Source organism: Amblyomma americanum, chromosome 2 (genome assembly GCF_052857255.1).
Source record: "Amblyomma americanum isolate KBUSLIRL-KWMA chromosome 2, ASM5285725v1, whole genome shotgun sequence".
NCBI lineage: Eukaryota > Metazoa > Arthropoda > Arachnida > Ixodida > Ixodidae > Amblyomma > Amblyomma americanum.
Window position 1 is genome coordinate 146287526 of NC_135498.1, and position 24307 is coordinate 146311832.

Sequence of the window (24307 nt, forward strand, 5' to 3'; positions counted from 1 at the left end):
TGACTAGCCAAGCTCCTTTAAAGGAGCTGTTGGAGCAGCAAAAAGTGCCTTTTGACGAAGATATATGTAATGCATTTTTAAGTGTATGTCACATTTTTTGTCACTATTTTTCGTCGGTGCGACTCATATATGCCGGAAAATGTCACGCCAGTGCACACAATCTTTTGCCATTTTGAGTAACTATGTTTGAAAAGGAAATCAATGTGTAAAAAAGAAGAATCATGTTATTAGACAGTTTTACCATGACAGGTACCGCGATCTGCTTCTGTGGGAAGTCAGGGACCCAACTGCACTGCTCAATGGCCGGTGTGCGCTCCTCAAGGTTATCTGTGGATGCGCAAATAGCTCACTGTAGAAGCAGTTCACGACAGCGGAATGCAGATGGCGCTATATATGTATGTATGGCATGTGTTTTTGGTACAGTTGTTGCTGTCTGTTTTTGTGGTTCATTGTTGCAGTGTTTTTTTAATCATGTTTTTTCGTGCCCATGGCAATTCACTTGTACTTCTTTTTTCTTTCTCTTTCATTGCAATACCCTCCCTCCCACTGTAATGCCATTTAAGATGCTGTGGGTGCTGTGGTAAATAAATTATTTATAAAATGAGCTAGTGTGCCATTATATCAAGCAAACATGCCATTATATGAAGCAGTAAGATGTTTCTTTGTAACACACATGCTTGCCCGGTATGTCTGCTTACCTGCCTACCCACCCACAAGCAATGTATGCTTAGGTGCAGTAGGAAATGTATAGAAAAAAGAGAACAGCTATAAACAATTTTATTATAAAAATCAAGCACAAGGCTAATTATAGCTGTACGTCAGGGCAATCTTAACAGAAGTGTTTTCATGGTGAAACATTAATAAATAGTGAAGAAATATAATGCACAGTAAAATGAACTATATACGGAGAACTTTTATACAGTCAAAAATGAGGATTATTTCACTATTATATCATATGATATGATTTATTTTCCGTCAAAGCGGTAGGGGCTCGAACAAAAGTGAAAAACAGTTCACTTGATGAGGTTCAAGCCCCTCTTTACAAGGCATACAACGGTTGCACAACGTATTTACATATGTAGTGATTTATTTTCCGGACACTCGTTACACAAAAAATAGATGTGCAAAACCACTGCACGAACTGAAGCTAAAGTAACAAAGAAAGAGTATTGCATTTTCATGTCGGAAGATAGCATAAGCACAATACATATATCATCATCATCATCATCAGCCTTACTACACCCACTGCAGGGCAAAGGATCATGTCTAACTCATTGATCATATACAGAGTAGAAAAAAAAGATACATCATCATTATACAATTCTTAATGAAGGTACCATCTCTATTATGATGAAAACAGAGGACAAAGAAGAGTACAAAACATGGGAATTGTTTCAAGTGAATTATGCACTAATTGCGCAGGCCAGCAGATGTTCGCTGCCACGGCACAGCACCACAAGGGCTTGAAAAATAACAAGAAAACAAATTCCTGGTTTCTGCAGCTGTCCGGCTGTAGTTGTGTCCACATGGTGGCTGAAGATCAAGCATACTTGATCCGCCATCTGAACACAATTGAACATTGGCTGCATCTTGAGGTTCGTCATCAGAAGTTGCAGACTTGTACACGACATCGTCTCGAAGAAAGTTGTGAAGCACACAACATGCCATCACAACATAGTCGACATTGCTTGGTAGAAGGTTGATGCTGCGTCGAAAGACGCGAAACCGCGACACCATAACACCAAAGGTATTTTCCACGCACCTCCTGAAAATGAAATGGTAAATGATAACTTCACACCTGAGTATAAAAAGGACACCGCAGAGTCGCCACAATCACCTTGCTCTGCTGAGTCTGTAGTTGAAGATTCTTTTTTCTTCACTCTGGCTCCTGCCAGAATAAGGCCGAAAAAAATCCGGCCGAAGCTGAAACGCTTCATCTCCCACAAATACATGGGGTGCTGCTGTCTGTGTGCCTGGCAGGTGTTCTGGTCCAGGCAACCCAAGACCACCTCCTTCAAGACATTTGCCAAATCGAGACATGCTGATCAGCGCCCCCATCGCTTTGCCGACCGTAAGCACCCACATCAATCATTACATACTTTAAGTTACTATCGGCAACCGCCAGCAACACAATGGAGTAGGTTCCCTGTAATGAGAATGTATTGCAAACACAGTCAAGTCTTAATATGACGCACTGCTACCAAGAACGACATACTTTGTAGTTGTAGTAGAGGCTGCCTGAGTGTGGAGGGGCCTGGATTTGAATGTGTTTGCTGTCTACTGCTCCGATACAATTTGGGAAGTTGCACTTCTCCTTGAAACCCCTGGCAACTTCCTCCCATTTTTCAGTTGTTGCCACCTGAAATGGAAGCTCTTTAAATTAGATACTTTTCAAAATTCAAGCACCAAACTGCTTGTTGGGACTATAGTGGAGATAAGCGGTGAAATCTGCATTCCTGCATGCAGAACTCGATTTTCAAATGCACAAAAATCTAGATTGGCTTACTTGTGCTTAAAAATGTAGATACAATATATACCTTGAGATACAAAGGCTGCAATGTTGTCCACAGCAGTCTGCATGTCGAATGCACTGTAGCGGATACTGTAGATATCCCCACACGGAATTCCAAGGCCACATCCTGCATGTACATACCTGAAACCAGGTATCTGAAAATAAGACAATTACGAGGCTTTCACTGAAATTTATTTCCTAGATGTTAATGTTTTTAATCATTGTGCAAATTAGGGCCTAAAAGGAATCTACATCTGGGAAGAGCATAAAATTAAAAGAACACTGGAAAAGAGCAGCAAACAAAAAGAATGACATATTAAAGCAAAATAATTTCAACGTACTGATATGTTTGTGTAGTACCTGAGCGTTATTCCAGCCGTGCTCGCGACGGCAGTGGCTCACGCACAACATAAGGCTTTGTTAGATGCTCCTCAAGGAGCGAGTGCAACCCCTCAAACTTCTCAGGCGTCATTCTATAATATTTCTTGAAGTATTCGGGGTCGCCATCTGCATCTGCACACAGAAATTCTAGTATGAGAACACAAGCAAGAGAGGAATAGCCACAAAATGAATTTTGACAGTATGAACTCACCACTGTGTAGAACACCGACTCTTCCTTGCGGTTTTGCCATATCGGCCGCGTCCACCACCGCCTGGGCACAGGAGCGCTCAATAGAATCTTTTTCTTCTCCAGAAGGAGATACTCTTCCATTAGCAAAAGCTGCTGCGGGCTGAAATACGGTGGTAGAGCGTCCGCTCCGTCGTCTGCTAGAACCGAAACTCTCCCTGGCGTACCGCTCAGCAACAGCTTTTTCTTTTCGAGGAGGTAGTACTCCTCGAGAAGCAAAGTACTTTGCGCTACTGGCAGGTCCATACCGAAAGAAACGGAGAACGGTCCCTCTAGGGTGTCAACGGTTGAATGCTCGGTCACTCAGTGATTAGCGCGCCGGAAGTCGACCCGCGCGCAACACTTCGCGCGCCAGCTTTGCGGCCAGATGCGCGCAGTCACGTATCTGGTAACAAAGGCGAAAAAGAAAATCTCGAAAACGTTCTTTTTTCAACATAATACATTACAACTCAATATTACTACTCATGATTACGAAATCAACGCCTGCCACGATGTTTGACATTTATTGCAGCTGAAGAATCTTCAGCAACTCAAAAGGCCGCACCGACACGAGGGCGCTAGGGTGCCGACGGCACCGACAGAAATCGTCATGTGAAACGGCGGCTGTGATTACCGTCGCAACGACAGTGCGACCGGGCCGTAATTTTTCGTTCGCGTCGCACCATGTGAAACAGCCTTCAGAAGCACATTCAAAGCGGCGAGATCTAGTATGACGTAATCGGCAGCTGACACAGGCGACGCTTCCTTTGTACTGTTCCTGAAACACTCTAGCTTCCTTTTTGTTGCTGGCGTTGAGTCGATCTGTCGAAGCACAGCGTTCTCGCGGGCACTCGCTCGTTGCAGTTCGCTGCTCGTCACGGCCGTCGTGTCAATCCTCACGCGACCATAGGCGCACAGACCAGCGCAGCCGGCGAGGCACAATTTTCCGGCGTTGCAGCGTCCACGCTCGATTGCTGGGCATCCACTACGTGTTGCAGTGGCGTCGATTCATTTTCAGGCGCCGTGGCGTCAATTCTTACGCGGCTGGAGTCGCGGCGAAGAGACGCGCCGTCGACGTCGTCCAACGCAGTCAGCGCGGCGATGTTTTTCGGCGGCGCAGTATCTCCAGTCGATTGCCGAGCACCCACTAAGCCTTGCGACGGCGCCGGTTCATCTGCGCGCTTTTTGGCTTTCTTTCGCCTCCGCCCATGGTTCACAGAACGGAATTTTGTCGGACCTCCAGGCATGGCGATGCGCGCGTCGGACTTTGTTGCGCGGATCGGTAAAGTATCTGAACGCTGGGATGCATATCGAGGGCTTCAAGCACATTCTGAGTGTTGACGGGAGCTCCTCTTTCTGCAAACTCGTCGGCCCTCGAAACGTATTGGTACCCCGAGCCGCCGCAGTAGCTGAGCGGTTATGACGCTGAGCTGCTGGTCCGTGACACGCGGGTTCGATGCCGGCCGCGGCAGTCGAATTTCGATGGAGGCGAAATTCTAGAGGCTCGTGTGCTGTGCGATGTCAGTGCACGTTAAAGAACCCCAGGTGGTCGAAATTTCCGGAGCCCTTCACTACGGTGTCCCTCGTAGCCTGAGTCGCTTTGGCACGTTAAACCCCCATAGACCATAACCAGCTAACTTAGCCAAGGAATCAAAATGTTAGCGCAGCTGTTTTTGGTAATTTCTTTTGGATTAGTGTGGTACCCTATCAATACAGGCCAAGTTCACTTTGTACTTGCTGTCCCTTGAAGGGGAGTAACAAATTTTTTTCTTTGGCTGGCAGGTCTTTTTTTTTTCTTTGTGCACTTCAATGCTTCACTTGTATTCCCTTCATGCAGGCTTCCTTAGCGCTGTTGGTCACACCACTGCCATCAACAGCACTGTAGGAAGCCCATGCCCATTTTTGAGTGCTGCACTTCATTGCACAGGAAGTATGCGATATAAAGGGATCAGTTTTATCGATGCGAGAGTGCTCACAATCTCCAATATAGCAGACAAATCTTATGTACCTGTTATGTTACCCGTGACCTGGCCTGCATCATTCGAAACAGGTCACGGTCAAGGAATGCTGTGCACAGCTTATGATGTTCTAAGCTTCATTGGGACACGTGCCTGCTGGTCATCTAGGTAACAAACAGTTCTTATAATAAATGCAATGTATGTGGAATGCTCTCAGCACCTCGAAAATGGGCTTATAAATTGTAACTTTGTCAACAATGCGGCATTGAAAATGTGTTGACAACAGCAATAGAGAAGTTCACACTTCATGTTAATATGTTGGCATTAGAATGATTGTACAAACAAAAATCCAGCGTCTGATGTATGTCCAGCAGAGCATGGAACAGAAAAGAGATGCCATACTTACGGTCTCACGAACCTGCGGGATTCGAACCTGCGGTGGCACACAGTTTTGCTTGCTGCTGCTTTAGACAGCTTGGCCATTGCCGCAGCCTTTCTCCCTGCATGTTAAACTGCAAGCTTCTAACACTTTGCTTTGGATATCAACTTTCATCCTTGTGCGATAGTTTGAACTGTGCGATAGTTTGATGCCAGTCCAAGTGGCTGCATGCTCTCATGTTTGAATGCGTGGCTTGTTTGAAGCCTAAGCTTGATCCAACTTCACATCTCATTTCAGCACATTGCACAACATCTCAAATCTAAAAGCAATGGAAAAAATACAAGCAGCCTTCCTTCCTGCGTGTTTGCCTGCCAGCCTCTCGCACTGTGGGGCTATTTTGGTGACCAAAACTGGTGCGCACGTGCTCGTTTGCATGACCGCACAAAGACTGCAAAGAGCCAGCGTGCTCAAAATTGGAGCCCACCTGCCAACACATTCCTTTTCACATTAATCATCTGTGAATTTTAAAATTTCTACAAGTTATGCAGAAGGCAAATATAGCATTTCAGTTTAAAGAACGCATTAATGAACATGGTTTAATGCTTGCTGCCGAGAAGACAAGAGCAGCAATACAGCGCTTGTTCTCGAGCGCTGTTCAAAATGACGAAAATTGTATGCTATCACTGCTTCTGTCAATATAGTTCTCTGGGTTTTTTGTATGGATATTGGTTCAGCATTCCGTAAAAGTATTCTTCTTTCAGCCCTTATGAGTTGTCATTGATGACAGAACATTTTTTTGAGGTTGGGGGCAACGAGCATAATTACTAGTGGACATGCTTAGCGATTCCACTTCTCGCAGGTTCTCAAAACTGGGTGTAGAATCTGAATTTTCCCTGCTGAAGTAGCTTGCACTGTTATTTTGGAACTTTTGATGCGCAGTTCAAAGCAGAGGCATGTTTGAAGCCTTGCACAGTCTCGATAGAACAGCTTTTAGGGTTCTTTCCAGACTCTTGTTTCCGAACATGCACTGAAAGTAGTACAGCAGTGAGTACAGGTGATGGATTGCAGCAGAATTCATTTTTAAGGATGATGCAAAAGAGACTACCAAAGGGGGCCATGAAATGAACAAGCCTGTCTTTGTCTCAGTCTCTGTGCAGGCTGCATAATTCGTTCGTTGGCCTGATAACCTATGCATCACTTCGTACTCGGTACCCGGCCATGCTGCCTTACAAGTCATCAGAAGTGCCTGAAATGTAGAGCTGTAGAAAATACGCATGGAAGTTAAGCTTTGAGAAACCTGCTCACTACTCTTCAGGCAGTCCATCATTGTGGGCATCAGCATTTTCTGCTGTGTACAAATGAAAAGGAATTCTAGCATATGAATGTTTTATTTTCTGATCATTTTCCAAAATGGAACTTGTTTGGCTGTGTAAATAGTTGGCATCTTTGAGCAAAGGCTTGACCATGGCACCCATCCACAAAGAAGTGCTGGTTTGTGTCCTTGCAGGCATGTCGTACAAGCCTTGGCATCCCAGTTGAGGTCTCCGCACACCTGTTCCTGGAAATACCAAAGAGGGAAGGGATATCGTCAGTATCACAGGGTACCGAGACAGGCAATCAGCGTCTTGATGAACACGTCCAGACTTGTACATAACAATGTACGAATACTCCTGAAGGTGGAGCGCCCAGCGGCCAAGACACCTAAAAGGGTCTTTCAGCGAGGACAGCCAGCAAAGGGCATTGGTCCGTGAAGAGCACGGTGGTTTGGCGATCAGGTCACCGACATCACGTATGAAGTTGCTCCTCGTACGCCTGCATTCTCATCATGTAGACCACCCACCGATATTGTTCACGTCATGCGCCTCAAGCCCTACCACGTCGCTTCTCGATCACCGGCCCGGCGCCGAGACTGCGCTCGTGCCGCCGGGAGTCATGTTACGATGAAGTGGCAGTGGAAGACGAAGTGGCCTCTCGCGTGAAAGGACAAACGAACAAGAGGAGGTTAATGTGGCTCTTTGTTTGTGTTGGTGCTCCCTGCTAGGAATTCTTCATTTTAACCCTTAACTGTTGTACAGAAATGCAAATAGCATTTCCCCGTAACAATAGTTTACTTGGGAAAGCAATTGAAAATAGCAAAAAAAATCGGGCAGTAATTTCTGAGCATACTATAAAGGAATGGATTCACACAAATTTAACAAAACTATTAGAGCTAGATGTGCTAAAGGGAAAAGATTATTCAAACACAACAGCTATTGGGATTTGGGATGGGAAGGTTAAGAAGCCGTAGAAAAACATCAGGAAGCCTCCAGGGAACACAGATATTCCAAGCAAGTGGGGAACCAGAAGCTGAAGTAGACACAAAATTAGCTGCAGTAAAACAGAGTTGAGCTAATTGGCACACACTGATAAAAAAAGCAGCCCTGCAACAGAGGACAAGGAATGGGGAAACTTCATGAACTGTAGAAGGTGTCGAAGGAAGACATCCTTTTTGGTTGATGAGAAAATTAAAAGAAAAGAGTTCAAATGGTTGCAAATGCACAGGTGTCGTACAGGATGACCCACTAGCTGTATGTGCAACCTTCTGAGAACATCAGGCAAAAGTGTTTTACGCAAGAAATGGTGATCGTCCATCAGTCCCAGAGCCAGTTCTTCTGAGAACATGGGACATCAAGCGAAAGTGTTTTACGCAAGAAATGGTGATCATCTATCAGTCCCAAAGCCAGTTAAGTGAGATCCATTAGGAATTTTCCTCTGTCAAAGCATCTGGACTCCATGAGTGATAAGGCTAGTGTAGAGCACAGGTTTATATCTGGCTCACGGTATTTGGCTAGAAAGAAATAAGGCAACGCAAGATGTAGGAATGATGATGACAGAAAAATTTAAAGAACAAATAAATGTTGCATACATTTCGTCTGAGGAGGATAGACACGTCGGGCAGAAAGCGGGTTAGTAGTAGCAAGCTGACAGGACCTGATGGCATTCTAATGAGGTTAACAAAGTCATTGGCCCAAAATAGCAGACTTTGAAAGGTAGTGAGCAAAATTGAGGTAGTGAGCGCAACTACCGTCCTATAACAGTGAGATCAGTGCTTAACAGGACAGTGATGCAGTTTATAGAGACTGCAGGCATTGGTGGAGTATGAAGGTGTGCTAGGGGAGCTTCAAATTGGGTCATAGAAACAAGGGAGGCTAGAGGACAATTGCTTCTCACTGACAGATGTAGTAAAATAGCAGAAAAGGAACTCAAGTGCCTATGGCTAGCATTTCTGGATATCTAGGGAACCCATGACAGTGTAATTTTGGATGATCTGCGGGACATACTAGGCACATTAGATGTGGCATATAGAGTAACTAATCTTTTTAAAGAATAACTATAATTCAAACAAAGTACTCGTAACATGGGAAGAAAATGTATCGGAGCCTATAGAAATGCAACGGGGCTTAGGCAAGGGTGTCCTCTGTCAACTTCATTGTTCATGTTGTACCTACAAATAGAGACCAAACTGGGAAGGGGGGGGGCTGGGACTGGACTTGGCTTCAGCCTTTCTTTTCGGGCAAGGGGAATGGACTGAACATTCATTACCAGGACTGATATTGAAGATTTGCAGAAGCTGATAGACATCTGAGGTACAAAGGGAAATAGATTAGGTCTCGAGTTCAGTAACGAAAAAATCGGCAGTGAGCATAGGATACAGGATGTCATGCTAGAGGTAGGTACAAGTATGGGTGTGGATAAAGAGTGGTGCTGAGTATCTTAAGTAGCACAAAAACTATGTAATGATTAAATGTAGTAAGAATGGAACTGTCATGAAAAATACGGCACTGTTCCTAGTCTGACTTTCAGCAATGGGGTTAATGAGAACAGAAAACTGGGCAAGTTGGAATGGATTCGTTTTTAAGCAGCGCGAAACACGAGAGAAACGCAAAGAAGCTTGAGGGCCGGGATGACCAAGGGACGAATAGATGCAGTGTCTCATAAAAAACCGCTCGTCGATTGCGATACCGGAGCGGTTTGTTTATTCTATCCCGCTCTCCTGCGGCAAGACGTACATCGACAATCAGTAAAAGGGGCAGTTTCGTCGAACCTTGCTGTGCACTGTCAGAAATGTAAACATTGTTTCCCCCATTGGACAGGACAAATATATTGTTTAGCCACCCAGATCGGACCTGCAGAGAGTTGGTTGAGGGGTTTCTGCTAAGGCAGGAGTCAGAAACGTGTCACTTCGCCTTCTATCAATCTCGTGGAAAGAGATTCACGCTCTTGGGAATGTGTGGCAACAGGTTGATAGCAGGTACATGTGTTAAGATTGCTGGTTGGCTTTGATAAAATGAGGCGATTAAACTCGCTGAATGCATGTACGGTTTTACGACTATCGCGATTTTATGATTTCGGTTTTTGTGTTTTTCAGTTGTTTTTTGATGCCTATAAAACTAACTCTTCTTGAAATAAAAATTAAGTTGTTAGCGCCCGTGTCGTCTCGTGTTTCTTCCACTATGTCCTGTGTTTCGCACCGCTTAAAAATGAAGGCAATGCGGTCCGGTCCATGAGATCGAGGTTCAAGCAAGCTTACATAATGGGGCAGGTAGGCTTGATTCGGGAGCACATGGAAGGACATCGAATCAGGGGGTACAAGGTGAAATGACATCGAAGGCAGGGAAGCTAGCGGCAAGGTAGAATTTGAGGAGCAATTGAAAAATGTAAAAGCATTGGGCGAGGAAAGCTGCTTGCTTAAATGTACAGTTACTATGCATGTATAGTTAATTTAATTGTCCATGAGGAATACTGACTGAAAAATGGAAAAGGCGGCATAAAAAAATTGTCAAAAAATATTTGGGCAGCAGATGGTGGGGCAAGCCAGGAAATATCGGTTAAGAAAAAGGTTCAAGAAACAGACGGGTCTGTGGAAAATGGTTGCAGATGAAATTCAAGCACGAATTGGGCAAACTCGTGACCGCTGTGTGTTCTGTGAACTCGCTCAGAGTGGCGCACCAGGATGTCGAATCGAAAATGGAATGCATGCTGATCATGTTCCATGATTGCAAGGGAATCGTCCATAAAGAAACTGTTTCCTCCTGGATGATGGTAAAATCAATCTATGTCACAGTCCTCCAGAGAATGAGACAATGGGCCCTGTGCGTGCGTTGAGAGATCGCAACATCATGGGTTATTCGCCCCGACAACACTCCGTTGCACATGTCGCTCGCTGTCATAGTTGTTAACTGGGTAAAGCATAATCACGCTTCCCCAGCCACTATACAGCTGCAATATCTCCCTGCGACTTCCTGTTTCCGAGGGTGAAATGTGCTTTGAAAAACGATGATACGACACCGCGGAAGACATCTGAAGGGAAGAAACAAAGGTGCTCAACAAGATTCCACAAAAGGACCTCCAAGACACAGAAACTTACTGGGCTTGCTGTGTTGGTACAGAAGGTTATTTTGAACAAAAGATTTCATCAAATAAAATGGGACAGACCCTGTACATTATAGGTCGCAGCTACGTGGCGTAAGCTGCCGCCAGATTTACCGGTTTCAGTTACATCCATCCAAAATAACAATAACTACATTTTAGAATTAAAATAATGAAAATAAAATAAAGAACCGTGTCCGCATCTGTAAAGTGATATTCAAAGAGGACCGCACGCAGCTAAAGGCACTCATTAACGCTATTGCCTCATACCCTTGAGGCAGAGAGCTAAGTGACCCTAGAAAATTTGACTTCGCTTCGCAAGCGTTCCCTCATAACCACCATTGCTTAAAATCGGTAAATGAAAAACTTCAAAAGTATAAAAAATACGCAGACTGTTTCCTTTATGGTGCTTTCTTTATCTGCTGACCGCCAGAAACATTGCCCCCGTATATTCATGTAACGCCCACAAGGGAGAATAAAATGGAAGTGCTGTTGTCAGAAGGGTAACGAAAAACACCTTAGTCATCTCTGATTTGCTGATAAAAATAAATGACAGCGAAATAGCTAGGAGAATTATATTTGGCAGGCACTCTTAGGTCATGAATAGCATTTTACCGAAATCCGCAAGAAGAAAGTACATAATGCTGATAGTATCTTGCCAGTATTCATCTTGGAGCCTAACAAAGTGGCTCGAAATTAAATTGTGGGTACTGCACTGGGCTGTGTGGCGCTGTAAGACTAGGAAGCAGGAAAGCTTTGGTTTGATTCATAGAAGTTTACCATCCCAAAGCGACTCAGGCTATAAGGGACGCCATCGTGAAGGGCTCTGGAAATTTCGACTATCTGGAGTTCTTTAATGTGCACTGACTTCGCACAATACACGGGCCACTGGAATTCTGCCTCCATCGAAATGCGACCACTGTAGCCGGGATCGAACTAGTCCTTTGGGTAAGGAGCTGAGCGCCATAACCACTGAGGAGACAGGAAAGTAACACTAGGAAACGGGAGAGCACACTGGGTTAGAGAAGATACTGTAGTTAATAGCTGAAATGCCACAGCCATAACTGAAATCAAGGAGGAAACGGATACAGACGACATGTAGTGCAGAGAGCAAATAACATACTCTTAAGGATATAGGGTTAGGAAGTCTGCAAGTATACTAATTGGAGGTTAATGGGAGGGGCCCTTGTAATGCACAGACACAGTTTGGCTGATGATTATGCCTTTGCATATGTGTGCAAATGCGAAAGCGGTAAACGCCCCAGTAAACAATGCCGACAGCCAAAAATCATGAGCATGGCTCTGGCAGCTGGTCCCCAGGGAGTAACCTAGGAGGCAGGTGGGCCACCTAGGTCACACGATCTTGCAGCATCATCAGCAACAGCCCACCGGACATGGATTATATGGGGACTAAAGAAAAGAAACAAGAAAAATGTCTATCATCACAACCTTCCCACCGGACAGTGAGCAAACTGCGCACTGTAGCAGGAAGCAGTTAAATGAATGATTGGTCGCACGGGAAGTGCAACCTGGGCTGCACAAGGCCCGCTGCTGGGAGCACCTACCATGGCAGGGCAGTGGGGCATTACTTAGCCGCTGCACCACTGCGTTGGGAGAGAAATGAGGTTTATGGTTCATGTGGGTTAAACGTCCCAAAGTGACTCGGGCTATGAGGAACGCTACAGTGAAGGAGGGCTTCGGAAATTCAGACCACCTGGGGTCCTTTAACTTGAACTGACATCACACAGTACATGGGCCTCGAACATTTCATCTCCATTGAAATGAGCCTGCAGCGGCCAGCATCGAACTCGCTCCTTTAAGGTCAGCAACCGACCGTCATAACCATTGAGCAACCGCGGCGGCCACGGAGGGGTATGAGGACTTGCACAGATGTATGAATGTAAAGTAGATAGTGACTTTCTGCATATATGGGAATTCACCTATTATGCCTTATCACGTCACACCCTTATGGAGGAGATTAAATGCGCCCTGCAATTTTTTTTGCAAATGTGTATTTCTTGCAATTTCTTAGTCTCTTAGCAAGTCTTAACCATCAAAGGGAGCAGAGTTGGCAGCTTGTACTGAAACTTCCATTGGGAACAAGTTGGGTTAGGTCACTTTAGCAACCCTTAACAAGGCATTGCTCAAGTTTCCACCACTTTGAGCTTTTAGAGGAAGCTGCCCCCAGGTTCCAAGTACACAATTACCAAATTTGAAATTTGAGTAAATGCAGCTGATAAAGTTCTTGTAATAGCTGGGCTGTTGTACAGCTGATAAAGTTTGAAATTGGCACCAATTAGGAGTGAGTTCCAAGTGCACCCATATGAGAGCAGCTCTAATCAGGCCACATGCAAGTCGATCCAACAGGAGCTGTCAATTGTTTGATGTAGAGCATTAGAGTTTGGAAGAAATGTTGGAACAGAAACTGTTTCCAGATATACCAAAGAAATAATGAAATAGGTCTCTGTCGTGCACTGGACTCCACTTCGTAGATGGGATAGCATCTCAAGATCGACATTTCAAGTATGCATTGCAAGTCATTGGTTTTATTTAATGTATTGCCATTTCAAGTTCCATTTGGAGCATTTATTAGTTCCAGAATTCACAGTTATGAATTTGCCATTTCAAAAGTGGTATATTTTTTTCTGTTAGTGCGTAGTTACGTAAATTGCAATGTTTTATGCACACAAATGACAAAAGGTTGTCCTCTGTACATCCCCTTGAGGTGCTGTAGATGTGCACACGACTTCCACATTTGACTTCCAGGCTCTTACCATTCTGTCCCTCCCTGTCAAGCTTGTCAGCTGCCGTAAGCTTGCCATCTGCCACTATAAAACTGCTGACCTATTTAACTCTCGTTCGTCCCAAACTGGAATAAACGTGCACAGTTTGGGACCTTCACCAGTCAAATCTTTCTGTCACCATTGAATCTGTTCAAAATCGTGTGGCAAGATTCATCTCTCAGATTATTCTCTTTATTCAAGCATCACCGAACTGAAATCAGAATATAATGTTCAATTCCTTCCACGCTGTGAAATTGCCAGACTGTCTCTCACAAATTTTATCACTTGCCACTTGGAAGTTCAGTTATCAGTCCAGCTCACGGCATTTCTGACCGCATTAATCACGACAAAGCCGTTTACCCACCATCCACACATACTACTGTGCATTTTTAATGTTTCTTTCCCCAGACACTCAAGACCGGACTTGCCTTCCTGCTGATTACTTTACCACACTAATACAGTCAAATTCAAGGTGTTCATTGAAAAAAAAATCAACATGCTGTAACGACCCACCCCTCATGTAATACCCCAAGAGCGGCACTTGAGGTATCAATAAAATAAAAAATAAATGTTCTTGCAGCTACAGTAAAATGTGTTTGTAAAAAATAAGAACAGATGGGCATCACGACGTTTTTGGGCGGTATGAGTGAAAATATTTTATTTTTGCATGCTTGCTATCTTTTCAAATGCTCGGGAATGACGCAATTTACCGTTAACAATGTGTCAATAGGTTAATGTAGAAATGGCACACCAATTTCATTGTCATAGATGAAGAAAAGCAGTCTGCTACATACGTCTGCTTCGATCGTTTATTGGAGACACACTGAGGATACATGGATATGTTTACCGGAGAGGGGACCGTGCTGTCGGCACATGCGCGGCTGCTCGGATCTCCGGCGGTGGGTCTTGCATTGCCGAAACCGAAACTCGCGCACACCACACCAGAAACCGAAACTCGCGAACACCACACATCCCTCCCCACTCAGAGTGAGTTACCACGGATCTTCGTAACGGTCCGGGGGGACGGCGGCGTCTCGGCGGCCTCTGTGGTGGCCCTTGTTGTGCATCATCGGATGGGAGTGGCTCGGGTATTCCGCAGCCCGCTGAAGCACTTTTAGTGAGCGCCTCTTGATGATCGCCAGTCTGGCTGTCTGGGAGGAACAGCGGAAGGAGCGACGACTGGAGGCGATTGCTCGGTGACTGCTGCGGAGGCGTTGTCGTCAGTTGCTTGCTGCCTTGCTGCTGGTTTTTGTGTCGCCGCACGACGCCTCTGTCCGTGCTGACCAACCAAGACCGGCGACCGATCTGTTTGATGACGCTGCCTTTCATCCACGCTGGGTCGCCTGCGAAGTTCTTTACGTAAACGATCTGGTCTTTACGAATGCGTCGTCCATCATCCTTTTCCTCCTCTGTTAGCTGGGAGCCTGAAGGCTTCAGGTGCGTCAATGCTGTTACAAGTTCGCAACCAAACGTCATCATGGCAGGTGTTTTCTTTGTGCTGGTATGCATTGTTGTGTGCTGCTTTGGCAGAAATCGTGACAGTCTGCAGGCGACAGGGCTGTCTTTCTCTTTTATAAGCGTTTGCTTCAGTTCGAAGACCATACGCTCCACTTGACCGTTCGTGGCAGGATGATACGGAGCGCTCGTGACATGTTTCACTCCAATTATTTTAAAGAAGTCTTCTGTTTCCGTTGAGACGATGGACGGTCCATTGTCGGTTACTATTTTCCTTGGTACACCAAAGGTTGTAAAAAGGGTTCTGCATTCTCTAATTAGGTGCTTCGACTGTATGCTCGCCATTTGCTGAATGAGTCGACGGCAAGCAAGAACATGCAGCCGTCGATGGGACCTGCGAAGTCCATGTAAATTGTCTCCAATGGCTGCGTTGTTCTTGGCCATTCTGGAAGCGGTGCTTTCGCCGGTGCCCTGCGGTTTTCCTGACACGGTCTGCATTCCTGAACGACCTTTCCTATGTCTTTGCTGAGACTAGGCCACCAAAGATAAGCTCTTGCATAGGCCTTCATCGCGACGATGCCTCTGTGTCCTGAGTGAATGATCTTTAGAGCCTCAGTGCGTGCTGCGAACGGAATTATCACTCGGGATCCCCTGAGCAAGCACCCTTGGAGCGTTGACAGCTCAGGCGCTAGCTTAACATAAGCCCGGAAGTCATCGCCTTTCAGTGCTTGCAAATTTCCCTGCTGGGTTGCTTGAAAAAGTGCTGACAGAATATTGTCTTCGCGTGTTAGCTCTGCGATGCGTTGGGACGAGAGTTGGGGATCAATCGCACATTCTAGCATCAGCACGTCGCCAGGAGGGGATGGCTCGTTGTCATCTCCTTGTAGCGGAAGTCTACTTAACGCATCAGCGTTCTTGTTGCGACTGCCTTGTCTGTAAACAAGGTCGTAGTCGTAAGCGGACAGCTTAAGGCACCATCTCGTCATGCGAGTTGATACAGCAAATATTACTGCAAGTCCTTCTCGATCCAGTTGTGCATAATCCGTTCAGCTTTGCCTAGCGTTCGTGACGCAAAGGCAATGGGCGCTTCTCTTCCGTGCTCGTCAATCTGTGACAACACAGCGCCAACGCCATATGGCGAAGCGTCGCATGATAGGAGAAGAGGCTTGCGTTTGTCGTAGTGAGCAAGCACTGTGCAGTCTCGAATTAGCTTTATTAGCTCTTCGAATGCCATTTGGTGCTCATTTCTCCATATCCATTGCGTCTCCTTGTGCAAAAGCGTGTACAGTGGTGAGGCCACTGTCGCTCTGTCCTTAAGGAAGCGGTCATAGAAAGCAAGCAACCGCAGGAATGCTTGGAGCTCCACTTTGGTTTTCGGCGCTGGTGCGTCCATGATGGCCTTAACCTTTGCTCCAGTTGTATGCACTCCTTTTTCATCAATCCGGTGTCCTAGGAACTCCACACTGCTGACCCCAAACAGACACTTGTCTTTCTGAAGGCGAAGACTCATATTATCCAATCTTGACAGCACTTGGTCTAACCGTTCATCGTGTTGCTGTGGCGTTTCTCCGCAGTCAATTATGTCGTCCAGGTACACGCTGGTGCCAGAAATTCCGGCGAGCGTTGTCTCCATGATCCGCTGGAATATCGCCGGTGCTGCAGATATTCCGAATGGAAGTCTTTTGACTGCGTACAGTCCATTCATGGTGTTCACGGTCAACACCCTTGCTGTGGCTTCAGTGACCGGAAGTTGCTGATAAGCTTGAAAGAAGTCAAGCGTTGAGAACAGTGTTTTACCTCTGAGAGTAGATAGTACCTCCTCAGTGGTTGGAAGCGGGTAAGCTGCTTTCATGGATACGGCATTTACCGTGCTTCTGTAGTCTCCACACAGCCTCAACAACCGTGACTTTTTTCGAACCAACACCAAGGGTGTCGCCCAATCAGCATGTTGAACTGGCTGTAAAATGCCTTGCTGCTCCAACCGATCCAACTATTCCTTAACAGCTGGTCTGAGTGCAACGGGAACCGGTCGAGCCTTGCAAAAGCGTGGTGGGACGTTTGGGTCTAGCTCAATGTAAACTGGTGGTCCCGCGTAACTTAAGACGTCTTCGTCAAAAACACGTGCATGTTTTTCTAGAAGGCAGTGCAGCACAGTGTTCTCGGTGTGCGTTGCGTCTTGCGTTTGATTTACGTCTAGCAGACAGATGTTCAGTGCACTGAACCAGTTACGGCCCATGAGGTTGCACCCGTTGCCTTCCATGACATGCAGTGGAAGAACGAAATCTTTTGTCTTGTGGCGAACTTGTACTTCCGTAGTGCCAACGAGGCTCAAGTGCTCTCCTGACCAGGTATGAAGGTTCAAGTCGGATTTAGCTAACGGTGGAGGTTTTGTAGGCCATGTCCGCTCGTAGGTCTCCCTACTGATTGGAGAATATGATGCACCAGAGTCAACCTCGATCCAGCACCTTGCCGTTGACGCGAAGTGGTACCATGAACTTAACTTTGGGCACACCTGTAGGCTTTTTACTGTGTTCAGGTCCCGTGCTTACCTCTGTAGCGGCTGTTGCATGCTTGTAATTTGGCTTGCAGGCTTAGGCTCGATTTGATGCGTAGCAGTTCTGCGTTGCTTTTTCTTCGTGAGGCAAGCTCTTTCGATATGCCCAATCTTTTTGCAAAAGTTGCATGCAGCATTCCGGAACTTGCACTCACTCGGATCGTGCAAGCCGTCGCATCTGTAGCATCGCGCCTTGCGCAGAGTGTGCTGTTCTCCCTTTGCGCCTTCTTTCCTCTAGCTTGTCTTGTGCACCTCTACATTTTCTGTTTTCATTTCTATGCTCTGCTGCTGCTGGGCAGCGCTTTCCGCCATCTCGGCGAGGTCGAAGGCCTTTTGGAATGCCAGCTCTCTTACGGCGAACAGACGCTGTTGAATGAGCTCGTTGCGGATGCCGCAGACGAAACGGTCGCGTAACATGATATCCAGGGGGAGCGCGGTGCTCACGGCGGCCGTCGTCGCCTCCTCCGCGACGAACGATGCCCCGACGCCGAAGTTACAATCCGCGGCGAGTTTTCGTAGAGCAGCTACGTAGGAAGCAATGGACTCGCCTGGTTGCTGGTCCCGTCTCTGGAATTTACAGCGACAGTAGAGCTCTGATGGGCGTGGGTCATAATGCGTAGCCAGGGTTTGGACGATCTCGTCGTATGAAACTTCTCCTGGGCTCTTTGGTGCGAACAGTGCGCGGACGGTTTCGAATGTCTCCAGCCCGCACAGTCAGGAGTAGGGCTCGCTTCTTCTCTTCTGCTGTTATGGAGTTTGCGATGAAGTAAAACCCGAGGCGTTGCATCCATGATGTCCAGGACTTCCCCGAGAAAGGCTCGATGGAGGCTTGAAAAGACGCCATGGCAAGTTGACTAGACCCGTGTCTTCAGTGGGTCTTTGTTTTCCTCGTCGCCAGTGCTACATACGTCTGCTTCGCTCGTTTATTGGAGACACACTGAGGATACATGGATATGTTTACCGGAGAGGGGACCGTGCTCTCGGCGCATGCGCGGCTGCTCGGACCTCCGGCGGTGGGTCTTGCATTGCCGAAACCGAAACTCGCGAACACCACACAGTCCAGTGGATGTTCAGAGTGACACGTCCATAAACGTGGACAAGGTGACCTAATGCTGAAAGTATCGGTCGCGTTTTCTGCCCACCATGCAGATTTTCTTTCGCAAGGGGGGGAGGGGGGGGGCTAGCGTGGTACGAAATGAGGTTTATTGCTTGCAGGTGTTGAGAACATTGGACAACAAGCATAAAAATAGTCGATGGAGAAGCATCTCCAAAGAAGTGCGGCTGACCAAGCAATGAGGACTGCAGATGGTCTCAATGAACCGCCACTACACTGGGCCGCTGCCGATAAACACAGTGCGCTATGATAAGTGCTTAAAGCCACGGGGAGTCTTGGAGGCTCTTGGCCCCCTACCAACATTGAAAAATTCTGAAGCGTCCATGTTAGAATGTAGACTGCATGAATCTGGAGCAAGAAGCCATTTTTTATGTTTCTTTTCGGTGGGGGTCTGAACATTTCGTCGCTATCATTTTCAAAATTTCGTTGTCCTTTTTAGAAAGAATTATTAACATTTTTTATAGAACCAGAGACAGCAAACATACAAAGTGGCAGCACTACACAAGGGGGGAGGAAAAAGGAAAACCCTGAACCCTCACGCTACGTGTCAGTCCAGAGTTGGCCGCTCAGCTCCAGGCTACAAAACAACAACCAACTCGTTTGTTTAGGCACTATGTTCACATATGTGGATGCGATTAAAATATGCTCAAATCGCAATATTTTTGCATAACTTTTTGTGCATAACTTCTGTTTGTTCTAGTGATCGTGATTTATGCACATAAAAGAAAAGATTGTTCCTTCAGCAGATTTAATTGGTACCTGAAGGGGATACTGTATTGCAAATCAAGATTCAGAATTATCATCATCAGCAGCAACAGCCTGACTAAGTCCACTGCAGGCGAAAGGTCTTTCCATCTCTCCAATTAACCCTGCCCTTTGCCAGCTGCAAACTTCTTAATCTTATCCGCCTACCTAAATTTTCGCCGCCCTCTGCTATGTTTACCTTCTCTTAGAATCTATTCCGTTATCCTTAAGGACCAGCGGTTATCTTGCCTTCGCACTGCATGCCCTGTCCAAGCCCATTTCCTCCTCGATTTCGCCGAGGATGTCATTAACCCGCGTTTTTCCCTCGCCCATTCTGGCTGCTTCCGGTCTCTTAACGTTACACCTTTCATTTTTCTTGCCATGGTTTGCTGCGTTTTCCGCAATTTAAGCTGAACCCTTTTCGTTGGCCTCCACGTTTCTGCCCCATAGGTGATTGCCAGTAAGATCTACGAATTGAGGGATATTGTTAAATTATAAGCCAGTTTTACATCAATTTTCTTCTTTTCTGCTATGTAGAACTGTGGCATGTGCTGTTAGAAAGCAATGACTGTATTGAGAAATATAGGTTTATCGCTACATCGAGTGATAGATGTTGTGCATGAGTGATGGTTTTGCCTACAAAGTGTGTCCTTCTCAAGCTAAATGAATCAGTTGGTAGTCAGCACCTGTCTTGTGATTTCTCATCCTCCACACCATGTTTGCGCCATTTCTAACAGGTCAAGGATAAAGCAGTTTTTTTTATTACAACAAATTCGCTGCACGACGTATTGCAAGAAGCACCCATAGATGGTGCCAGCTACACCAGGAGTAAATACTGAAAGCACAAAACATCAGGCAGCCATGCGCACCTCGATTGGCGGCCGAACTATTTGATGCAACCACATCATTACGGATGTTTCACCCTGGTAGCCTTCTTTTGCTAAGTAACTGATTACTACCACTAATCGATTACACAAGAACAGTTACTGAATTACCCAAAACATTACCGTTTCAAAAATGTATTCAGTTGATTACAGAACTGCGTAAAATCTAATTAATTACAAGTAATCAATTACAAAAAACTCCGGCCGATTCCACAGCACATAGGAGTTTTCCAGTTTCGCCTCCACTGAAATTGGCCACTGCAGCAGAGATCAAAACCGCAACCTTGCGATCAGCAGCTGAACGCCAAAGCCAGTGTGCCATCACAGCAGACCCAAAGAAACAGCTGTCGACCAAGAATGTACACTGCCCGCAGGTCACAACAATGGCACCAGCCATTGCTGCTGTCGCGTTACTAACATGACCATACATTTTTTTTGTTTTCTGTCGCTTGCATTGCTGTGCCATTGCTCAGGGCTGATTTAAGCGCCCAGCTCAGTTTTCAGTGCAGAAGAAAGCTAGGGAAGGCTTAAATCTGCACAAGACACAATGAGTGTATTGGTGCTTTTCATATCTTAGAGCTCCATTTATGTTGATATTTTTCTCATATTTTATGATTTCCAAATTAACAAAATGGTTCATTATGAAAAATATGCACAATAGCCAACCAGGTGTTTCAGTTAGGCCCACCGGCAATTTTAAAAGACAGGCACTATCACGTGAGATACCTTTTGTGGCATAGTAGTACCAGTGTTGGCAGAGATCAGAAAACAGGCTAATGAATTCAACTTGTAAGCTGGTTAATTAATTTCTGATAGATAACTTTGTAGCTAGCAATGTTAGGCACGTGGTTGTAAGTAAAAATTAGTAGTTGGCTGTTTGAAACAAAAATTTGTAGTTCGCTGTTAGTAATAGCCATCCATCTAGAGGCAAGCACTCCTGCGAAATGCTAGGGGGCTTATGCACTGTGCAATGTCAGAGCACGTTTATGAACCCAAGGTGGTTACAATTAACCTGAGCCCTCCACTGCGGCGTCACTGATAGCCTGAGCCGCTTTGGGATGGTGCACACCATAAAACCATATGAGATAGCAGAATATTAAGAGCAATTACTTTTGGCGGCTTGGTGCAAATGTTCTCACCATTTATTTATGTATTTTGGGACCGCAAAAAACCCCAGGAAAAGCCACTAGGGGTGGTTTGTACAGAAATTAAACTTAAACAAAAAAGACCACATTCTGCACGATGTCAACATCAAGATAATAAATACAAATTGAACATGGGCAAACAGCTTGCAAGATTGAAATGCAAAGCACTCAAATGCTGCCATGGTTAAAAAAGAATCAACAAAAGATAAAGGTGTAGATAAGACCTGAATAAAAACTTACTAAATAATAAAAACTCCATACTAAAACAAAGCACAATAGATGAAGGTTGGAACAGAAACATATACAGAAGCTTAGGTAAGTCGGAAGATTTCAGCGTATGTTTGGACTTAAACAAATATTCTACTTTATTTTATTTCTATTAGATTAATTAAAGAAATAAATAAAAATCTTCTACGATTACACCTGCACTGGGAAGGCCGTTCCAATCTTTTGCTGTTCACATGAAGGAAAACTGCACAAATGCTTGTTTTTGGGCATTTTTGACTGTTTTTGTGACGAGTTGAAAACTGCGAGTGTTTGGGATGGTGCTCATCACGAGTGAATAGTAGAATTGATTAAACACAGCTGAAATGGCTAATTTTCACAGTGCTTTAATAAGGGTAAGCTGGATCGGTTCAGTTCGGTTACACGAGTGTAGGATGAACAACTGGAACAGACAAATCTAGTGGCACAGTTTTGGATGGTTTCTATACTCTCAAGAAGGTACTCTTGATTTGGGTTTTGTGGCTGCATATTCTAATTTAGAGTGCATTGATGTGGTGTAGGATAGTAATTTTACATGTGCTGGGGAAACTTTCATTCACTGAGAATTGAAGGTAGCCCAGGATTGGCTTGATGCTGAAGCGTGGTTAATGTGTGTTGGCCATGTAAGATCGTTAGAAAGGCATAATGCAAAATATTTGTATGTTTCAGTAGCCCGAAAACGTGAGGCATAGAGAAAGTACCTATGTATGATTCAAATGCATCAGCTTAGACTTCGTGATGTTTAAAGACCATTTTTTAGACCAATTTCCTACTGCTAATAAATCACATTGTATACTAAGGCTGTCTTCATAATTACTTATTTCAGCATTAACTACGCAGTTTGCAAACAGGCAAATGTTATTGTTTATGCACCGAGGAAGATTGTTAATGAAGATAAGAAAGAAGGGGGGGGGGGGGGGGAATCAGAAGACATTTAAATACACTGGCGGAACAAAGCAACAAGGCACTGCGGGCTCAGCAGCTATACTAGAAAACGATCGCTAGTCTTCTTAGTAAAACTGATTCACAAATACACACCAGTATGACAAAGGCGAACAGTGTCAAACTGTGTGGCATGGCTGCACAGCTGCCGAGCCCACATGGCGGTGCCCGATGAGAATGGCCTTTTGTACCCAGCAGCAATGCTGATGTCGTTGACCATGGGGCTTGCTTGTTGCTGGTGAATGAGGCAGCAGTGATGCTGTATCCGTTGGCTTTCCTTGAAGACGACGGGCATACACCCAGCTCAAACTAGACAATATGACCACCGCAGGCAATCCCGGCCCTTATGGGGACTGCTCCACCAGGTTGTAGTACAACGGCAGCAACGATGACCTGTGCAATAAAGGCGAATGGTGTCAGACTGCGCGGCATGGCTGTACAGCTGTCGAGCACACAGGGCAGTGCCTGATCATCACCGGGCGGTATGCGGTGCATCGTTAAAAAATTGCACAGCTATGGACTGCACACAAAAATACAACAGCAGTAGTGTGAGAACAGTACTTTTTCAAAACTGAATCGAATGCTGCGTCTGTGTTCTTTCTTTCTTTAGTCTAGTGTTCTAGCGCTGTTTCATTCCAGCATCATGAACCAACTTTGTCTCTTTTGCAACAAATTTAAAACTTTGCAGAATTTTGCAAATAATCACACAAGAATAATAGTGTGAAACAGTGATATGCTAGCACCAGCGTTACAACATGAAACCATACCTAATGTAAGTAATGGCTACAGTGCCAAAAGCCAACATCGGTCTCCATAGGGGGTATGCAACACGTAATATTAACTGAATGACAACTGTGCTATACTTCTGGAATTATTGTACATTTTGGCACTGGTGACGACACTGAAAAAAACTAGTGCCTCAGTATATGAGAAAGGCATGAGCTATGAACGAGGCACAGCCTCTGGAACCAGAGTTTCAAAACAAGGTTTGCTAACCTGCCTACACCTTGCCGTATCACCCAATGCTAAATGCAGTGAATGAGCATTATGAATAGTGCCACAGAACTGGACCCCATCTAGGTGCTGAAACACCAACCTGCACAGAGCACTTGCAGCAGCATGCTGTGTGGTGTTAGGAGTGCACCCCGTCTTTGAAAGAGTCGTTGAAGAAGCCTTGCTCATAATAATTATAGGAAAACTATGCATAATTTTTAGAACATATTCGATTCACTGCTAAAATAATATGTGCATTTGCACCACTCCTGTCTAGAAGCTGATATAACTATTACCTACAGCCAGCTTCAAATTTCCAATTTCAACCACGTATCTAAGGTGTAACAGCTGGAAATGAAACTATCAGGAAAGCAGGTTTTATGATGCCAGATGCCAGTGGTGTTAATATGACAAAAATGATGTCCTTCAACCTAAAAAAGCTACTGCCAGCCTTTAGACTTATTATGCCTTACAATTATTAGCTACTGAGAGTAAAGCAAGAATATTTGTACAAGAATTGACAATGTTTGTCTATATAAGCAAAAATCTTTGCTATATCAGTTG

The 24307-nt window shown here is 45.3% G+C and overlaps 1 protein-coding gene, 2 long non-coding RNA genes and 1 pseudogene across 4 annotated transcripts in view; 1 reads left to right on the top strand and 3 right to left on the bottom strand.

Moving 5' to 3' along the window:
- LOC144121869 (uncharacterized) overlaps positions 1–9924 on the top strand; it is a 114453-nt gene extending 104529 nt beyond the window's left edge. For both annotated transcript variants that reach the window (XR_013312717.1, XR_013312718.1), the window contains exon 3: positions 6964–9924. This is a non-coding gene — a long non-coding RNA (uncharacterized LOC144121869). The remainder of the gene's footprint in view (positions 1–6963) is intronic.
- LOC144119157 (uncharacterized) lies at positions 1937–2651 on the bottom strand. The gene is made up of 3 exons (XM_077651857.1): positions 2538–2651; positions 2216–2359; positions 1937–2146 (listed from the first exon to the last, which is right to left on the bottom strand). Exons 1-3 carry the CDS (start codon positions 2649–2651, stop codon positions 2015–2017), a joined length of 390 nt encoding a protein of 129 aa, XP_077507983.1. The 3' UTR covers positions 1937–2014.
- On the bottom strand, positions 6826–23143 carry LOC144121870 (uncharacterized). Its single transcript, XR_013312719.1, has 2 exons — positions 22847–23143; positions 6826–7014 (listed from the first exon to the last, which is right to left on the bottom strand). It is a non-coding gene; the product is annotated as an uncharacterized LOC144121870 (long non-coding RNA).
- On the bottom strand, positions 17649–18501 carry LOC144118943 (uncharacterized; annotated as a pseudogene).
- Positions 23144–24307: the final 1164 nt, after the last annotated feature.